General features: G+C 38.2%; 1 protein-coding gene and 1 long non-coding RNA gene across 2 annotated transcripts in view; both read left to right on the top strand.

Moving 5' to 3' along the window:
• The first annotated feature begins 575 nt into the window (after positions 1-575).
• On the top strand, positions 576-1,555 carry LOC124097770 (uncharacterized). Its single transcript, XR_006853359.2, has 2 exons — positions 576-1,151; positions 1,441-1,555. It is a non-coding gene; the product is annotated as an uncharacterized LOC124097770 (long non-coding RNA).
• Positions 1,556-7,197: 5,642 nt separating this feature from the next.
• Dbt (dihydrolipoamide branched chain transacylase E2) overlaps positions 7,198-16,894 on the top strand; it is a 44,758-nt gene continuing 35,061 nt past the window's right edge. The window contains exons 1-2 of the mRNA XM_046452309.2: positions 7,198-7,302; positions 15,943-16,066. Of these exons, the coding sequence (XP_046308265.1) occupies positions 7,252-7,302; positions 15,943-16,066 (175 nt within the window). The 5' untranslated portion in view covers positions 7,198-7,251. The remainder of the gene's footprint in view (positions 7,303-15,942; positions 16,067-16,894) is intronic.

The raw sequence follows: 16,894 nt of genomic DNA, 5'->3' as shown, positions 1-16,894 counted from the left end.
AAACAACAGCCAGCAGAATTCTTGGTTCTGCTGTAGCTCAATTCCCACATTAATTTAGGACCCAATAATATGTAAGCCTGTAGGTGTGCAAAGAAGAGGTAGAACAGTTAATGCCCCCAAAGCTATTGGAGATATAATGGACAGACTGAGAAGTAATCAATTACAATGCCATCTATAAAAATAATAATTAAGGGCTGAGGATGCATCTCAATGGTAGAGCACTTGCCTATGAGGTCTTGGATTCAACATCATCATCATCATCAATGTACATGGAGACAGTAACTACAATATGATAAACTATAACAATAACAGCCAGTGTTCATTGAGCATTGCACTGTTCATCCCATTCTTTCACAGTTTGATAAAGTTCTTACTGTTTTATAGCATCCTGTGTTAATCAAGTCTATGTTAAAATAGTAATCAGGGAAAGTAATAATATCTGCATTTAGAATGATAGGTTTGATAGTATTCGGAGGATTAATTAGGGGCCTAAGGACCTGAAAGCAGAAATGCCTTCTCTCTTGCCTAAGGCAAGAGAGAATGAAAAGTTGAAGTAAGGCAGTGGCAGCAGGGATACAATAAAAAAGCTATGCTTGTAACTATAATATAATATATATATATATGTATATATACATACACACACACACACACACACACTGGATTATGAACCCCCTGAGCTACATCCCCAGCCCTCCTCCCCTTTTTGAGACAGATTCTCAATAAATTTCTTAGGCTGGCCTTGTAGTCACAATCCTCCTGCCTCAGCCTCCCTAGTTACTAGAATTAAGGGCATGCACTACCATATCTAGTACTATCTGACATCTTAGATTCCTATAAGAGAAACTCAACCTCCTCAGAAGAAGGTTTGCCCTTGCTTTGATTGTTTTATTGACTGATTGCAGTGTGGAGATCAAATCAAGAGGATTTTGCAAATCCTAGGCATACCCTCTGCTACTGAGCTGTACTTTGCGCCCTGGCTTGTTTACAGTATTGAGGGTTGAACCCAGGGACTCGTGCATGCTAAGCAAATGCTCTACCACTGAGCTGCATCCCCAGTCCTTTCTTTAAATTTTGAGACAGGGTCTCACGAAGTCACCCAGACTTAAGCTTGCAATGCTACTGCCTCAGTTTCCCAAGTAACTGGATTACAGGTATGTGCCCCCATGCATGGCTCTGGCTTGTCCTTTTAATTTCTAATTCTCACTCCTGGATCTGACCCATTTGCCCCATTACAGTTACTTTCAGTGTAGAGGGAAGTAAACAAAAGATGGTATATGACATAGAAACTACCCAGGTATTACGGTTTGGATATGAAATGTACCCGAAAGGCCATGTGCTAAAGACTTGGTCCCCAGCTGGTGATTTTGTAGATAACTGGGGACATGACTGAAGAGTTTATTTTGTCCCTAGATCCTTCCTTTCTCTCTTGCTCCTTCCTAGCCACCATGAGATGAGCAGCTTTGCCTGTCACACTCTACCCACCATGATGTTCTGCCTCATCATGAGCCCACAGCCATGTGGCCCAGCAAGTATGAAATAAAACGTATGAAACTGGGATCCAAAATAAATCTTTCCTTCTTCATGTTGTTTTTCTCAGGTATTTCATCACAGTGACATCAAGTTGACTAATACGCCAGTCGAGAGTAGATAATAATAATCATGTGTATAGCGCTATATTCACGTTTACAACAAAACTGTAAAGTTAGTGTTTTGTCGTTATAAGATGATGTAACAGATAAGTGGCAAAGTTGCATTAAATTCTGTATCTTTTAAATTATCTACAGGAAAAGGACAGTTAAGCTGATACCAGATTTCTCAACAGAACACTGTCAAAGGACAGTGGATTCATATCTTCAGAATCATGACAGTCATTTTCAACCTGGAATTGGTACCTAGCAAAATTATCTCTCAAAAATGGGGGCAAAGTATAGAAATAAGATAATTTCTAGATACCTAGAAATTGAATTTAACATCTACATAGACTGTCTAAAGGAATTTTTAAAGGATATTTGCACTTCAGAATGGAAATTATTTCAAAAGGGAAGTCTGATTTATAAGAAAAAATGATGAGCTAAGAAACTGTAATTATGTAGGTAAACCTAAGTAATCATTAGCCAGTACACACCTGTAATCCCAGTGATATAGCACAAGAAAAACTGGTAAATCTACTAACATGTTTTGCAATTGTATCTCAATTATTGGTAGATTAAGCAAATGGGAATTTAGGAAAGAAATGATTCTACACACACACACACATATATAATATTTATATATATATATATAAAACTTCAATCAAATATAAACTACATGATTTTCTTAAGAATTCAGGACACACAGCCAGGCACAGTGGCTCATGCCTGTTGTTATAGTTTGAATGTGAGGTGTCCCCCCAAAGCTCACGTGTGAAAATGCTAGGAGGTTCAGAGAAAAAATGATTACTTTATGAAAGCCTTAACCCAATCAGTGAATTAATCACCTGATAAGATTAATTGAGTGGTAACTGAAGGAAGGTGGGGTGTGGCTAAAGGAGGTTGGGCACTGGGGATGGCTTTAGGGTTTAAATTTGTATCTGGCAAGTGGAGATCTCTCTCCCTCTCCCTGCCCCACACCCTCTCTCTCTCTCTTCTTTCTGATCATCACGTGAGCTGCTTCCCTCTGCTACATTCTTCTGCCATGATGTTCAGCTTCAACTTGTACCCTGAGGAATGGAGCTGGCTATCTGTGCACTGAGAACTCTGAAAATGTGAGCCCTCAAATAAATTTTTCTTCCTCTACAATTGTTCTTGCCGGGTCTTTTGGTTACAGCATCAAAAATGCTGACTAAAATACCTGTAATCCCTAGCGGTTTAGGAGGCTGAGGCAGGAGAATGGTGATTTCAAAGCCAGCTTCAGCAACTCACTGAGACCCTGTCTCTAAAATGTAAAAAAGGGCTGGGGATGTGGCTCAGTGGTTAAGTGCTCCTGAGTCAATTCTCAGTACAAAAAAAAAGCCCTCATGACACATATAAAAGAAGATGAAGCCATAAAGATTTCAACAAATCCAAAGAAATTAGGTTTACACTCATATTCCATACAAAAATGGCAATTACATTAGAAATCAATTTTTAAAAAGACAATTGAAAGCCTGGGGTATACTGGGTGGTAGAGCACTTGTCTAGTTGTGTGAAGCCCTGGGTATGATCCCCAGCACTACACAAATAAATAAATAATAAAAATATATAAATAAGAATTAAAACAACAACCAAAAGACACATATGTTTGGAGATTTATAAACATCTAAATCATTATGGATAAAATAAGAAATGTTAATAGAAAATTTTGTTTATTTGGTTTGGTGTTGGGGATTGAATCCAGGGAGGGCTTTAACAGTAAACATTAGGCACCTTCCTTTCAAAATCATTAAGATCAGAATGCCTACAATGTTGTCAAAAATAAAATCAGATCAAGTTAGAATTTTAAGTTTATTGTGCATAAGTGCTGGAAAACCTCAAATCAAAAAATAGCATGAAGTCTCAGTTTTACAGCAGTTGCAGCACAATTTATAGTGCTCCTACCTGAATGAAGAAGAAAAATCAACAAGAAAACAAGAAGAAAAAATGCATACACAATACAAGGAAAATGGGCTAAAATTATGAATAGGCATTTTAAAAATTGTTAATAAACATTAAAACATTCTCAGCCTTATTATTAATTAGAGAAATTCAAATTAATACCATTATATCATCTTGTAATTACTAAACTGGGGGAAATGTTTAAATCTAGATCTGACAATACCAAAGGAGGAACAATGGATTCTCCCTTACACAGCTACTAGACATGTTTCATATAATCGCCTTGCAAAACAACCTAGTGTTATCTAGGGTAAAGTTGAAGATAAGCATAACTTTGTTTTAGATTTTGGTCTTTTTTTAATATTTATTTTTTTTTAGTTTTCGGCAGACACAACATCTTTGTATGTGGTGCTGAGGATCTAACCTGGGCCGCACGCATGCCTGGCGAGCGCACTACCACTTGAGCCACATCCCCAGCCCCAAGATTTTGGTCTTAATAATCAAAGTGTTGTTGATTAACCAAGAGCATTTGTATACCTGAAGCTTATTAGAGATGCAGACTCTCAGGCCCTAATCAAAATATTCTATTGAATTAGAATGTGTACTTTAACAAGGTCTTCAATTGATACAAATGTTCATTGAAGTCTGAGGTGCACTGTCCTAGAGAAACTCTTGAACATGCATGGGATAAATAATAATGTTCATAGAAACACGGATATGTAGGAGAAAAATGGGGAACAACAGAAATTTGCACTGATTGGAAAGTGGATAAATATGGTATTGTCATCAAAACTGGTTGTAGAAAAGTACATGCAGTCTGATTCCATATTTATGAGACTTGAAAACAAGCGACAGTAAACAATACATTATTAGGGATCCATGTATGTGTATGTGGTAAATTCTAAAGAGAACAATGGGATGATAAGCACAGTTCAGGAAAAGGGTTAGGAGGATAGGGAGAGAGGAGTCAGGAAAGAATCCAAACAGTGATCTTCACCTGCATGAGAAAGGTTCTATTTCTTAAACTGAATAGTGGGTTGAAGGATTTCTGTTATATTATTACATGTGACTTATCTATACATTATAGTATTCTTTTGTTTGCATCTAATCAAACATGATAGCTTTATTAAGATATGCTTAATATACTAAAATTCATCTGTTTAAGTGTGCAATTAATTTTTAGTAGATTTATAGTTATGCAACTGTTGCCACAATCTCATAATAGGAAATTTCCCCCACCAAAACCAAAATCAAATAAAAAAACCCCAAAACTCTCTTGCCTCTTTGTAGTCACTACTCATTCCCATTCCCATCCCCAGGTGAACCAATTATCTAATACAATAAGATTAGTTAATATAATAAAACTGATCTGTGTTCTGTCTCTGTAAATTAATCTTCTTTGAATGTTTCATTTTAATTAATTGCTTGTGGAAATATGGAGCCACTTTGGAAGACAGCTTGGCAATTCTTTTTTTTTTTTTTAAGAATTTAACCTTTATTTTTTATGTGGTGCCAAGGATCGAACACAGTGCCTCACCTGTGCTAGGCAAGCACTCTATCACTGAGCTACTGAACATTTCATTTTAATTAGAATCATATAATACATATGTGACTTTAGTGTCTGGATTCTTTTACTTAGGGTAATATTTTTGTGGTTCAGCCATGTTACAGCATATATCCATACTTCAGTCATTAAGGATTAATAATATTCCTTTATATGGCATACCACATTTTGTTTATTCAGTCTCCTACTGATGGACATTTGTGTCATTTCTAGTTTTTGGCTATTATGTTATTATGATTTTTTTACAAGTCTGTGGACACATTTTAATTTCTCTTAGTTAGATATGTAGGAATGGAATTGGTGGGTCATAATTGACTTTGTTTTAACCCAAAATAAGAATGGGGTCTTAAATTCTTTTGAACTCAAGTGACAGGATTAACTAGTCAATAGGTAGAATATCTCTTGATGCTGGAAAGATAAGAACACATATACTATGAAAGCAGTAGTCCATGGAGGTAAAAGATGATAAAAGGAAGAAGTAAATTAGTTATTTTCTGAGAAGGAACAGTTAAAGGGAAAGTTAAGAGGAAGAACATTGTCTAGTGACCCTGGGAAGAAAAATCATTTACTTCAAAGGTATAACTTCTACTTTTTATGCAAACTCATATATGTGGGATTATTAAATATATTAAAAATGCCTATAAAATTTTCGATGGTCTGAGTTTGGTAGTGCATGCATGTAATCTATGGAGGCTGAGGCAGGAGGATCACAAGTTGGAGGCCAGTATCAGCAAATTTTTCTTAAAATAGAAAGAATTGGGATATAGCTCAGTGATAGAGCACCCGGGGTTCAATTCCCAGTATCCCCAAAAAATGCAAATGGGAAAGTTTTAAAAAAATATAAGTTTTTTGACTATCAAAGATTTTCTGAGAAAGGTAATTATTTATATTTCTTGTTACAGTAGCTGTATGTGTGTGTAAAATACACTGAAAGGCAATGACCCCCACCCCCAGTGTAATATTAATATTACCCTCAGGGTAATATTAAACAGGGTTATATTAAAAAATATTAAAATTAATATTAAATATTGTGAAATGCCTAGAATTTTGTACTATTACCACTAACCTTCAGTGTTGAGGATTTACAATGTTGTCTTTGATTTGCATTTTTCCTCTATAGTTCCTTAGACATTTGTGTGGATTTTAATTTTCATGTAAGAGGCAAGTACAAATGTCATCCTGGACATTTTTAGAAGTTGTTTTCCTAGTAAATCTGAGGGTGATGCTTATTGAAGAAAACTCTTATCTTTTCTTTACCATTTCCACTTGACCTGAATTTGGCATTTTTTCAAGAGGCAAATAAGTCAAGATTATATGTGGGTGACATACACTGCCTATGCTGGGCTGTTGTATCTAACAACATTTTGTAAGAAGGAACGATAATGACGATGACATGTTTATTTTAGAGGTTGAGTAAACTTGCTCATCTTTTATGAGGAAACAAAAGACCCTGAGAAGCCAGTTTCAGAATTTCAGTAATCAAGAACACTCAATGAAAGTAGGAATCACTAGTCAGTCCCAGGAGCAGTGGTGCAGGCCTGTAATCCCAGCAACTTGACTTGGGAGGCTGGGGCAGGAAAATAGCAAGTTTGAGGTCAGTCTCCTCAATTTAGCAAGACCGTCTCAAAAATTAACAACAGCAGCAACAAGGCATTGGAAAGTGTTCCAGTAGGGACTTGTGAAGAAAGTCGTGGTACAGAGTCTTGCTACTAAGTATAGAAATGTTCCCTTTTTCTGTAATCATGAGAGTTAAATTCACCACTAAGAATCGTACTTTCCTGCTCATCCCTCGGGTCTTTGACTTTCCCCTTGTGACTGCCCTTCTTCGTGTGCCCTCACCACCGTTTCCCCCATGACAGTACGAACTGGTGCACTTGTACTTACACACAGTACCTTGCCAGACTCTGCTTCCGGAATTAAATTTGCACCGCCCTCCTCCCTAGTTCCCGGGGGCAGGCTCTAGGCACCCAGCCGGGTCCGGCTCGGCCCCACCCCTCTCTCGGGTTGGCTGCGGGGCGACCGGCTGGCTCCTCCGCTCGGGATTGGCTGCTCAGGGAAGGCGCGTCTCCCACCTCGGGATAGGTCGCCGGCCGAGGCGTCTATCCCAGGCGGTGCTGGGGGCATTTCCGGACTAAGATGGCTGCAGTGCGAGTACTGAGGAACTGGAGCCGCGGTGCTGGGCGGCTGGTAAGCAGGTGGGGGTGGACCTGAGGCCGGGAAGGAGTGACTCGTTCCGAGGCATCCGGGGCTGGCGTGTTACATTCTCCTGCGATAGCCACGCGGACCGGGCACGCGTGGTGGACAGGTGGAGGGACGCATGCCAGGGGAGGGCAGAAAAGGTGGCGAGGCGACAGGTCTGGAAACCCACTACCTCCCTTTACGTGAACGAGCTTCTACTGCGATTCGGTCGTCCTCCTACTTTGTCTACTGAAACCCAGCTACCCTTTCATCTGCTGCCCTTTCCTTAAGCACTTTCTAGGTGCTAGGCATTAAGATAGGCGCTAGGGATGCAGAGATTTTTTTTTTTTCATTAGTTTATTGAGCACCCATGGAGTGCCAGACACCGTAGTAAGATCCCCGACCTCGGGAAATTTACCGGTTAAGCAAAGAGCATCACCACAGAGTCCTTACCCTTCGGGAACTGAAAGTCTTGAAATTCACTCTCTTCGCTCCTTTGTACCACCACCTCTCCTGCTAAAGACTCTCTTTAGCAGACCTTTAACAGCAGGCACTGACACATCCTAGTAATGATACTGTTTTACCCTATTTGCACAACTGTTTTCTTTTTGAGCTCCTGTTTCCTGCAGCGATCGACTCATGATCTTACAAAATCGAATTTAAGAGTCTGCTGTGAACCAGGTACTCTTCTCAACACTGGGGATGCAAATAAGTCAGGCAACATCCTTTCCTCCCAGAGATTGCAACTTTGTGGTGAAGAACAGAGAGGGAGACAGATGTAGAACCTAAGCAATTACAAATTGTTATAAGGAAGGCGGTGATGGCAAATGCAAGAAGCTACAGGGACACACAGGAGTGGATATTTTTAGAGCACTTGGGCGTCAGAGAGGAGTCCCTACCAAATACTGAATAACACAACATAAGTAGAAGATAACCAGGAGAAGAATGCTCTTAGCAGCACCTAGTAGGTGGTGGCAGCCCTTCTTTTGAGAGCTTTCCATTTGTGGCTTCTGTGACCCGTTTCCCAGTATTCCTCCTACATCATTGGCCATTTTGTTCCAATCTCTTTCCCCCACCCAGCTTTTAAATACAATTATGTGCTACATAATGACATTTTGCAGTCCATATATATGACAATGGAGTGCACGTACAAATGTGTAACCACAAATCCCACCATTATGTACAACTATAATGCACCAATTAAAAAAATGTGGAAAAAAAAAATAAAACCAAGAAGGGGTGAAATCAGGCAATGGTGTTTAGGATCACTAGATAACCATATGCAAATGAATGAGGTTGAACACTTACCTCATACCACGTTGTAAAAATTAAGTCAAAATGAATCAAGGAGCTGAGTGTGGTGGCTCCCTCCTATAATCCCAGTAACTTGGGTGGCTGAGGCAGGAGGATGATGAGTTCATAGCCAGCCTCAGGAATTTAGCAAGGCCCTATGCAATTTACCAAGACCCTGCCTCAAAATAAAAATTAAAAAGGACTGAAGATGAGTCTCAGTGGTTGAGCACCTCTGAGTTCAATTCCTGGTACCAAAAAAAAAAAAAAAAAAAAAAAGGCCTAAATGTAAGAGCTAATACTATAAGACTCTTAGAAGAAAATGTAGAGGTTAATAATCATGACTATAGATGTGGGGGATATATCTTAGATATGATACCATAAGCATAAGCATCAGGAGAAAAAGTAGATCAGTTGGATTTATCAAAATTTAAACCTTTGCACTTCAAAAGACATCATTAAAAAAGACAACCCATAGGCATGGGGTTGTGGCACTCGCCTAGCATGTGTGAGGCACTAAATTCGAGCCTCAGCACCACATAAAAATAAAATAAAGGTATTGTGTCCACCTATAACTAAAAAATAAATGTTTTTTAAAAAGACTACAAAATGGGAAAATATATATATATATATATATATATATATATATATATATATACACATACATACACACACACACATACAAATCATTTACCTGATAAGACCTTATCCCATATGCATGGAATGTATAAAGAACTGTCACAACTCAATAATTTAAAAAAAAATCTAACTTAAAAAGTAAAATAAATATATATATCAGCATATATATATATATATATATATATATATATAAGCTGGAAATTTCCTATTGGCTTGTGTTTTTACTATACTTTCTCTGTGTTCACTGATGCATTGAGAAACACAAATACCTTTGTGTTACAGTTGCCTGCAATATTTAGTACAGTCACATACTTTACAAATTTGTAGCATAAGAGATATAGGCTATTTACTGGTAAGCCATTTGGTTTGTATAAGAATACTTGAAGATGATCCCACAGAAGAGATCACCTAATCAGGCATTTCTCAGAACATGTACCTGTCATCAAGTGATTAGGACTCTTGATGTTTTGTTTCCTTTTTTTATAATGGGGATTGAAACTAGAGGTGCTTTACTGATTGAGCTACATTCCCTAGCCTTGTTTATGTTTAATTTTGAGACAGGGTCTCACTCAGTTGCTAGGGCAGTCCTTGAATTTGCAGTCCTCCTGCATCAGCCTCTCAAGTTCCTGGGATTACAGGCATGTACCACCATGCCTTGCTGACTTTTGGTGTTTCTAAGGGCTTTAAGTTTGGCCCTCTGCACTTTTCTCACTTCCTAGTTAACTCATCCACTTTGGATTTAGTTACCATCTATGTTGGTGATTCCTAAAGTTCTTCAATCTTCCCGTCATGTCTACTCAAGACCCACATCATTGTCCAAGAAATTTTCATTTGCATGTATATGAGGTGTTTGTCAAGTGCAGATAATAAAAACCCAACAAACAAGCAGGAAATTAAGTATCTGAGTATATAGAGCATCCTAAAATTAGAGGTCAGCTGACACTGATAAAGTGGTCCACCATCATCAGAGTTCAGCAGTTCATTTGACTTTTCCTTCAGGGTCACAAGAGAGCTACTACAATCCTGCCCCCTGCCCCTGCTCCCTACTCACCCCAGTACTGGGGATTGAATCCAGGGACATTCTACCACTGAGATACTTCTAAGCCCTTTCCTAATTTTTATTTTGAGACAGGCTGGCCTCTAACTTGCAATCCTCTTGCCTTAGCCTCCCCAGTAGCTGGAATTACCGGTGTACACCACTGCACCCAGCATACAACTTCTTACTCAGAATTCAAGACAGGAAAGAGGAAGAATTGGTACCAGGTCAACTGACTAGAACCATGTTACATGGCCATATTAGCACAACAGTGGAAAAGCTAGCTTTTAGTCATCTCATGTGTGCCATAATATCTTAGACACATCAAACTTGAGGCTGTAGAACAAAATCCTCAAACCTGTTTCTCATCATTCTAGCCTGTAACTCTCACTGAAGAAATCTGGTCACTATTCTCTGCCCCACCTGTACTGCAGGTGTCCTGGTTCTAACTAACTGGACATTTTTGCCTCTGATCTGTGCCTTTCCAATCTGTTCTCCATAGTTGTAGCCAGGGTGATCTTATCAAGTAAGGCACATATTTGGTAATGTTATTTTCTTATTTAAGACTGTCCTCAACAAAATGTCCAAAATTCAGATAACTGAATAAATGTATGATTTGGATCTTTTTAATTGCTAAGGCTTCATTCCTTATTAAAAATCTACCCATCCTGCCAGGCATGGTGGCACATGCCTGTAATCCCAGCAGTTCGGAAGGCTGAGGCAGGAGGATCGTGAGTTCAAAGCCAGCCTCAGCAATGGTGAGGCGCTAGGCAACTCAGTGAGACCCTGTCTCTAAATAAAATACAAAATAGGGCTGGGGATGTGGCTCAGTGGTTGAGTGCCCCCGAGTTCAATCCCCATACCAAAAATAAATAAAAATCTACCCATTCCCTTGCCAGGTGCAGTGGCACACACTTGTAATCTCTGGAGGCTGAGGCAGGAGGGACTAAAGTTGGAGACCAGCCTCAGCAACTTAGTGAAACTCTATCTCAAAATGAAAAATGAAAAGAGCTGGGGATCTGACTCAATGGTAAAGCACCTCCAGATTTAGTCTCCAGTACCAAAAAAAAAAAAAAAGCCAAACTCTGACACTTCCCCCACCTTCGTGCACACTAAGAATGCTATTAAACTACTTGAGTTAACCAATTAACACACCTCTGTTTCATACCTTTGTACATGTATTCCCTCTGATTTTACAAAGACTTTTGCCTTAATCCCCACGGCCTTATCTGCAACACGCTTCATCTACTGAGTTACTCCTTCTCATCCCTCCGGTCTTGCTTCAAGATTACTTTCTCCAGCTGGGCTCCCTTCCTTTGGGTTCCTTTAACATACTCTATTTCCTCCATTGTAGTACTGTGTTAGTACCTGTTTGTCTTTATCTTTCACTCTACATTTCCTAAGGGAAATAATTATTTCCAAGTGCCTAGCCCATTGTAAATATTCATAAATCAATATTTGTTGAAGGACTCAGTAAAGAACAGTTATTGCTTTTAATGTTTTATAAAAAGTTGTAAGCAACAAGAGCCCTTATCACCCAAATAAATTATCCAGATGAAGGTGGTCTTATCATGTCATGTTTCACATTTCCCCAGGACATCATGCCTTTGACTCTTAATTACCTTAGCCATGTTATATTGGATTTTTCTATGATGTCTGCTTCCTGTGGAACAGAAAAAGTAACTTGAATGTAGGGACTACTTACTGTGCCCTACTTAGTTTTGAGTTGCATAGTCCAACACAGTGTCTTACTTTGGGTATGTTCAACAGTTGCCTATTGAGGTATTATTTATTTCCTTACTATGCTAATCTGCTAAACCTTTTCATCTCCCTCTGTTTTTGTATTTTAGTTGTAGGTGTGGAATTATTAATAATTACCTTGAGTTAATAGGTATAAACTGGATTGCCTCAGGCAAGTTGGGACGAATAGTCTCTAGAGAGTTAGATGTACTGAAGCATTGTCGATAGGTGAATTAAGAATTGCCTTCACTGGAGACTGAAATGGAACAAACTAATTTCCATGCATGTGTGCTGATGTTAAAATGAACCCAACTATTTTTTAAAAATAGAATGCACTAATAAAAGCATATAAAATAATAAAAAAAGAATTGCCTTAAATATAAAATATATAAAACTGGTAAGCTGTATAAGCATGCCCTTTTATTTTTTTCAGGATAGGGAATACTGTATTGTTTTTGTTTTAAAAACATATTATTACGAAACATTTTAAACACGTGCCAAAGTGAAAAGGATAATGCAGTGATTTCAGTAAGTTCATCTCTCAGCTTCAACCACAATCAGCCTTGTTCAGTCTCTTTTCCACCAAGTATGTTTAACTCCTCATTTCACAGAGTTTCAGAAAAGTCTCAAGAATAGAACCAGGAACATTCATAAACCCTCTGCCTTGGTCCCTCGCTGCTGATGGATTGTTTTCTTCCTCTCTTGTCTTGTTTCTCCTTTCCCCCTCTATCTACCAATAATTTATTACTCTTTTGCTTTGAAATTATTTAATGTACATTTCCAATGTCACCTCAGCATAATCATCAAGAAATTGATGTTGATGTAGCACTGCTAGCCTCAATTTTGCCTATTGTGTGCGTTATGAGCTTTATATTAAATTTAAACAAATCTGGTTCGGGATAACATGTTGCACCTAGTTGTCACCTCCCTCCAAATTTCTTGAATCTCAGTTGTTCATTGACTTTCAAGGCATGCCTTTCTAAATTGGACATTTAAAGCCTTATGCTTAATGTACTCGTCTATTCTAGTGGGGGGAAATGTCTTCTCTAGCTTGAAAAATATTTTTTTCCCTCTTTTCTGTGCCTTTTAGTCCATCTATCCAGCAACTTCACAAATATTTTTGGTATTTTTATGGTGCTCGGGATGGAACCCAGGGTCTTTTGCATGCTAGAAAGTGCTCTACCTCAGAGCTACAACCCTAGCCTTAGACTTCTTTTCATATTCATTTAGTAGCTATTAATCACATAATGTCTGTGCACTTCTATTGCATGTTTTTCCCCCATTATTAATCACTTCAGTCAGGAGTCTTGTTTCATGTCTCAGATACTATGATAGTTTCTTGAACCATTCTCTCCAGGCTTTACCTGTTGTGAGCTATTTAATAAACTATTCCTACATTAATTTCCTAATCCTTTTTCTTGAGTAGCCCATGATACATAAGTTCAAACTTTTATCCCGACATTTACAGTAACCAACATTTTGGTCCTTGAGCTATCCTCTGCTTTCTTTTTATGAATTTGATCAAGCTACTCGCTGCCCCAGCAGACATGCTAGGCAAATTGCTGCTGTTTATGCTGTTGCCTCTGCCATAAAATTGCCTTTCTGCTGTTTTATTATCTATACATATTATGCCACGCCCAATTTAAATCTTCCTTCAAGAAGCCTTCCCACATTAACTAATCTGGAAAGGAAAAAAAATCTACATATTTATAAATAAACAACACTTGATTGCCTATAACTTATTTTTTTTTAAGAGAGAGAGAGAATTTTTTAATATTTATTTTTTAGTTTTCGGCAGACACAACATCTTTGTTTGTATGTGGTGCTGAGGATCGAACCCGGGACGACGCACACATGCCAGGCGAGCGCGCTACCGCTTGAGCCACATCCCCAGCCCCTATAACTTCTTATTATAAAAACTTAAGACAGATTCAAGGCCAGCCTCATCAACTTAATGAAACCCAGACTCAAAATAAAAATAGAAAGGATTGGTGAAGTAGTGGGTGATAAACTGTCCTTGAGTTCATTCCCCAGTACCAAAAAAAAAAAAAAAAAAAGAGAGAGAGAGCATACATGCCTTTATGGGGGCTGGGAGGTAATTCCAGCAACTTGGGAAGCTGAGGCAGGAGGATCGAAAGCTCAAGACCAACCTCAGCAACTTAGCAAGGCCCCAAGCAACTTAGTGAGACCCTATCTCAAAATAAGAAATAAAAAGACCGTGGATGTAGCCCAGTGGTTGAGCACCCCTGGGTTAAATCTGTGCTAACATACACACACACAAATTTAAAGTTATGTTAAAGTAAACATTATATATTGATGATGCTTTCATATTTATAATTAAGAATCTTATTTATTTTTATGAAAAATACTATAAAATAAAAAATTAGGTTTAATTAAAGAAAAAATTCATTTAAATTCATAAACGATTTTTTACTTTGATTTCCAAGTTGTTACTGATTTCTGAAAGCAAAGAAAAACAAGTATAATTTTAAATCATTCCTTAAACAAGTATAATTTTAAATCATGCATCTCTACTTTAAAAAGCTCATCCAAAATCCACCAGTCTTTATTATATCTACATTTTTTTCTGTTAATGTTAAGGAAAGATAAAGCCTAACTAAAATAATTAAAATCTATAGGTTAAAACTCAGCAGCCACCATGCTTGGCAATAGGCCTTTTCATATTTCCCATGGAAATAGGACTTCAGCTTTTTTTCTGAGTGGAGATTTTGGTATCATAATGAAGTAAAGTTTGCCTCTTGGTCACAGTACTGGTTCCTTAGGTAGGGTGGGTTGTAGAACACTATTTCTGGGAGAAGAAACTTTAAGGAGATTTATTAGAAACACAACTTTATATTAGGGCTCAGGAACAAAATGGGAGACGGTCTGCATCCTGCTTTCTCAGGCTGCCCTTGCTTACATGATAACTTAAGCATGCCTACAAGCTGATGTGTTTCTTTTTTCTTTTTCTTTTTTTTCTTTTTTTAATTAGCTACACATGACATTACAATGATCTTGGCAATTCATACATTTGAATCGGGGTATAATTTCTCATTTTTCTGATTGTACATATTGCAGAATCACATTGGTCATAGAGTCACCTATATACATACAGCAATCATAATGTCTATTCTATTCTGCTGCCCTTCGTATCCCCCCTTCCACTCTACTCCCCTCCCATCACTTCTCTCTGTCCAGTCTAATGTGACACACTTTTTTTTTTTGTTTTTCTCCTCACAACATCATACACGTATTCTGTGTAACGATGAGGGTCTCCTTCCATCTTCCGTGCAACTCCACTTCTCCCTCCTTTTCCCTCTGATATGTTTATATAGAATATATTAGGGTTTTTTTTTTTTTGTTTTTTTTTTTTTTAGAATATATTGTTAACATTTCTTTAAGGAATTTGGGGAAAATCAGAAATATATGAACAAATCTAATTCTGAGGATATAATATTACTAAACAAAAGGATAACAAAATGCTCTCTTTATACTAGAGTTTTGAGTACTTTTGATTTCTTGGACAAAAGTACTTAAGAAAATAAGCACTCTTGCCAGGCATGGTGGTACTTGGCTGTAATCTCAATAGCTTAGAAGGCTGAGGCAGAAGGATCGAGAGTTCAAAGCCAGCTTCAGCAATTTAGCGAGAGGGCAACTCAGTGAGACCCTGTCTCTAAATAAAATACAAAAAAGAGCTGGGGAATATGGCTTAGTGGTTAAGTAGTGCCCCTAAATTTAATCCCCAGTACCAAAAATAAAAGAAAGAAAGTAACCACTTTTCATAAACTTTATTGTCCCTGTTGCTAATTTTCTGGTTTCTGTCTAGATGTAAATCATAATGATGGTTCTGCTTTTTTAAATAGAATTGAAATTCAGTATATACTTTAAGAGATAAGGCATTAAGATAATTAATAAACACTTTTTTGTTGTTTTCTCATTTGTAGATTTGTGTTCGCTATTTTCAAACATGTAGTAATGTTCATGTTTTGAAGCCAAAATGTGTGTGTTTCTTCGGTTATCCTTCATTCAAGTATAGTCATCCACATCAATTGCTGAAAACAACTGCTGGTAAGTATGATCTCAATGTAGCTAATATACAAAATAATGCTAAATACCTCACCAGTATTTTTTTCTTTTAACTTTTCTTTTTTTTAGTAATTGAAGATTTACCATAGTAAAAAAGAATTAAGACCATATTTCTAGCTTGGCTGTCCCCACATCTTTTCATTTTCTTTTTTCTCTCCTCACCCCCATTCTTTCCTTTATGCGCTGTTGTTATGCTCAAATTCGGGACCCCCAAAGACCACCAGAGATCCAAGATCGATGCAAGCAGCAAAGAGGTGTTTATTGCGAGCTAGCTTGGTCCTCCGCACGCACACACAGCAACTGGTGACGCTGAGAGGCCCCGAGCCCAGGGTTTGCAGCAGTTTTATACATTCTTTGGAGAAGGCAGGGACTTCACATACATCATAGCATCCCTTAGCAAATCATCACACACCGCGGGAAAATCAAATAACAACTCTAAAACATGATTAGCACATTCACTGGCGGGAACAAGTTGGGTAGGGGTGATTGGTCAGTACAAAAGGGGTATTCATTTGAACTGATTAGTTTGAGCCAAGAGGGGTGTACGTGCTGAACTACATGGTTTCCCAACTTGTTATCAACCACCATAAACCACTGGCATCCCAGGTATTTCCCTGTCTCATGCTGATTGGTGGCTGCTAGGGGTCTGCTATGGATCCCCACCTAGCCTGACTGAGTCAGGGACACCTGGCGCAGCAGATCTCTCCTGTTATTTATAGATAAACAACTCAGCAGGGTGGGAATGTGCTTAGGAGTGCTCTGTGGGTCTTTCCAAGGACTAAGGTATGTCCCTTCCTTGGACAGGCTTTG

This window comes from Marmota monax, unplaced genomic scaffold (assembly GCF_021218885.2).
Source record: "Marmota monax isolate L192 unplaced genomic scaffold, Marmota_monax_Labrador192_F-V1.1 WCK01_AAM20220418_F8-fsc00244, whole genome shotgun sequence".
Classification (NCBI taxonomy): Eukaryota; Metazoa; Chordata; class Mammalia; order Rodentia; family Sciuridae; genus Marmota; species Marmota monax.
Note: the sequence above shows the minus strand (reverse complement) of the source record. Positions and strands in the feature narration are given on the sequence as shown.